The 3,290-nt window shown below is 37.8% G+C and overlaps 1 protein-coding gene across 1 annotated transcript; it reads right to left on the reverse strand.

The window, feature by feature from the left end:
• Nucleotides 1-1,836: 1,836 nt before the first annotated feature.
• On the reverse strand, nucleotides 1,837-3,228 carry LOC110095915 (primary amine oxidase; the record flags this gene model as incomplete). The annotated part of the gene is given in 3 exon segments (XM_020821629.2): nucleotides 1,837-2,194; nucleotides 2,276-2,373; nucleotides 2,779-3,228. Coding segments are annotated over 3 exon segments (762 nt in total), but the record flags the coding sequence as incomplete, so codon positions are not given.
• Between the last annotated feature and the right edge of the window lie 62 nt (nucleotides 3,229-3,290).

A 3,290-nucleotide genomic window follows, 5' to 3' on the forward strand; every position in this document is an offset into this window, starting at 1 on the left:
TTTTTTTTTAAATTTTTTTTTTTTGAGGATTATACCCAAAACTAGACCCGTCAATATTGGACCCGACCCAAAAATTCGGGATTGGGTTGACCGAATCTGAAGTGGGTCGAGTTCGTCTTCTGGAAACCACCCGTTTGCAAAACCGGGTCGGGTTCGGGTTGAACGCGAAAACCGGAATGACCCGGAAAACCCATCTGCCCTGGTTGTCCATGTGACCGCATCAAATCGGCGCGGGCCGATCTTCGAGACATGGAGCTAAGCGACGCGCGTCTCCCGCTGCCGTCCCCCGCGATGACGCTGTCGTCTCCTGCTGCCCCGCCTGTCGCCGTCTCCCGCGTTGCCTGCACCATCGCGCTCCGTTAGCCTGCGGCGTCTCCTGCGTGGCCTGCACCGAGCGGTAGGGTCGGTGACCCGACCAAAGCGGGTCGGTTGACCGAACCCAAAGCGGAGGTCGATTTGGGTCCGAAAAATTGACCCGTTTGCAAAAACGGTCGGGTTGACCCGAGTTGACCCGAACCCAAATAGTGCCGGATCATTTTTGGGTTCGACCCGAACCCGACCCGTGACCCGAATTTGACAGGTCTATCGAAAACTTTCTTTTTGTTCTTTCGGGATATGCATTTAAGTTCAACTTCCCTTCAAAGAATGGTTTAGGAGTCGTTCATCAAGACTTAGGCTTTATTTGAGACAAATTTTTTTATTTTTTAAATAGCATTTTAGTATAAAAATGTTTTGACTTAGAAAATTTTATACTAAAAATTTATTTTAGAAAACAATAAAAAAGCTGTCCCAAATGAAGCCTTAGGGTCCATTTGGGATAATTTTCTGGTTGCTTTGTTTTTGAGATAGCTGCCGTAATTTTATTTTGCTACTATTTTCTTGTTACAGTTTTATTATTTTTAGAATTTTTTGTAGTAGAAAGTTGTTTTCTATAACTATAGAAGTAAAGTTGCTTTTTCCATATCAATTTTATAAAACTCTGCAGGTGTCTCAAATAAATTCTTGATGATTTCTGTCAAATTATCTTTTTTAATGGACATTATGCATATTTTCACACAAATTTTGGGTCATACACATCTCAATAGCTATCAACATAAAGCTGGTGTCTTATAAATTCATATTATCTTTGATTTTATACAAGAAGAATTTTAAAAAATAATCTCTGAAAAAAATTAAATATAGGAGCTTTCTCCTATATGAAATAAAAAATATTCAAATAAAATATATCTAATTCGGTATATTGGGAGGAAAACCACTTGGAAAAATTTAAATCAGTTGCCATCTATGAACCAGCAAGGAGTTATTTTTTCTACCTCTTAATATATTACATCTTTTTCCTTTTGTAAAGTCATTCGAAGCCCACATCCTGCTAAATTTTTGTCTTTTTGAGGCAATTTTAATTAGAAGATATCCATGCATTTGCCTTACATTGCTTTTAAGCTTTCACCCACAGAAAGCTATTTTGCAGAGTACTAAGCAGTCAACAATATAGCATTGAGTGTAAAGGGAGAACTTTATTAGTTATCCTTCTACATGTTTATTCAAGAGGGTTCTCCATTTTTCTTGGTTAGGCTGAGTTGATGGAATGTTCATCTTGAGCAACTTGTAAAAGAAGAGATGGAAACCTTCTTTGATGTTTTTTATAAACAATTTATCATGGTAAGTTTTAATAATTAGATCCAATCTTGAGAGATTTTGATGAGACTAGCGAAGTTGAAAGTTCAAATTAATTTTTCACTGCATTCAAATGTCCAAATCTAAAAGATTATCTGATTTTCAAACATTTATAAACTTCAAGAATCCAAATGAGCCCTTAGATGCAGCCAAACAACCTCATAGTCAATTTCTTTCCCAATGCTTCATAACTTCATTATTCTACAACAATTTGAGGATAGTAATCACTACATTTGTATCCACATTTTGTATGCAATGATTTAGTTCTCACATTTCATTTGACAAGTTGAAATGTGATAAATACCATTAAATAGAGTTTGCAATTGTTTCACAAACAGGAAGATCTTCTTCAAAGTATGGTGCAGCTCTCAGAATAGGGTTTTTATCAAAGAAATTAACAGGCTTAAGATCAAAGCTAGATGATACTGTGGGCATTAAGGGATAGTCCTCTTGACAAGGTATATGGTGAAATCCTAATGTGTACCAAGTCACAATGTCCTTGTTCTCTATTGGCCGGTTCCTGAACAAAGCAAATTAAGTTATTTTAGGAACAAATGAAATAAAATATATAAATTCAGTTCTCTTTATAATGTTGCTTTACCTCTCAGACCATACTGCAAGAGTATCATCTCCTCTACTTTGATATGCAAAAAGGCCACCCGCCCATTCCTCACTTTGGTTATATGGTGTTATCCAGATCTATAAAAGGTTACTGAAACTCAGTATCACTGTATCATTGCATCAAAATAATAGTATTATCTACTTTTGCTATGATTCTTGATTGGTCATTACTACATTTAAAAGAGTCATGCAAAAAGTTCATAAAGGCATAGAGTGAGAGAAATTATCATGTGCGGAGACCGCACGCAGAACGATATCAGGAGACCAGTCAGAATGCGCTATGTCAGCGGTACCGAGCCGCGATACGGAGCGGTACCGAGTTGTGATGTTGAGGGAAGAGATGATGTGGCGCATTTTGGTTGGTCTCCGCACATAATTATCTCTCGTAGAGTGAAGGCACAATGAGGCCCTTCTTCTGATGCTAACATGCAAATGCAGCAAGCTTGAAGAAATTTTTTTTAAAAAAAAAAAAAAAGCATTCACCTGGTTATTTGTGAAACCACTTCTCAACTGTGGAGGATCTGCGAGATCAAGCAAGCTCGCAGCAGTTGCAGCAGGAACAATCTTATATCCAGAAGGATTTCCAACCTTAGACAACCTTGCAGGGTTCACTACATGAAATTCTGAGGGATCATAGAGGTTTAGTTTTATCCGTCCATCTTTCTCAGTCTTGGCCACTTCTCTATTGAATTTAAGAATGCTTTTCCTTGGAGATTCTTCAGGTGAAATCTCCTGCTTTGTCATGTGAACCTTTACAAAGGAGTTGTTTGGGCCATCGATGTCCATGTCCAGATAAAAGGTGATGAAGTGATCATGTGTTATTCCTATCAGATTCTCTGTCACTAATGTTCCATGGAGGTCATGTTCCTTGGGAACTTGGCTCATGTTCTGGTATACTGTTCCTTTCACCATTAGCATGCCACTAAGACTTACCTGTACAAGTTTTTTTTATATATATGTTAACATTTAGGCTTCATTTGAGACTGCTTTTTATT

The sequence above is a fragment of the Dendrobium catenatum genome, unplaced genomic scaffold (genome assembly GCF_001605985.2).
Source record: "Dendrobium catenatum unplaced genomic scaffold, ASM160598v2 fragScaff_scaffold_81, whole genome shotgun sequence".
Lineage (NCBI taxonomy): Eukaryota > Viridiplantae > Streptophyta > Magnoliopsida > Asparagales > Orchidaceae > Dendrobium > Dendrobium catenatum.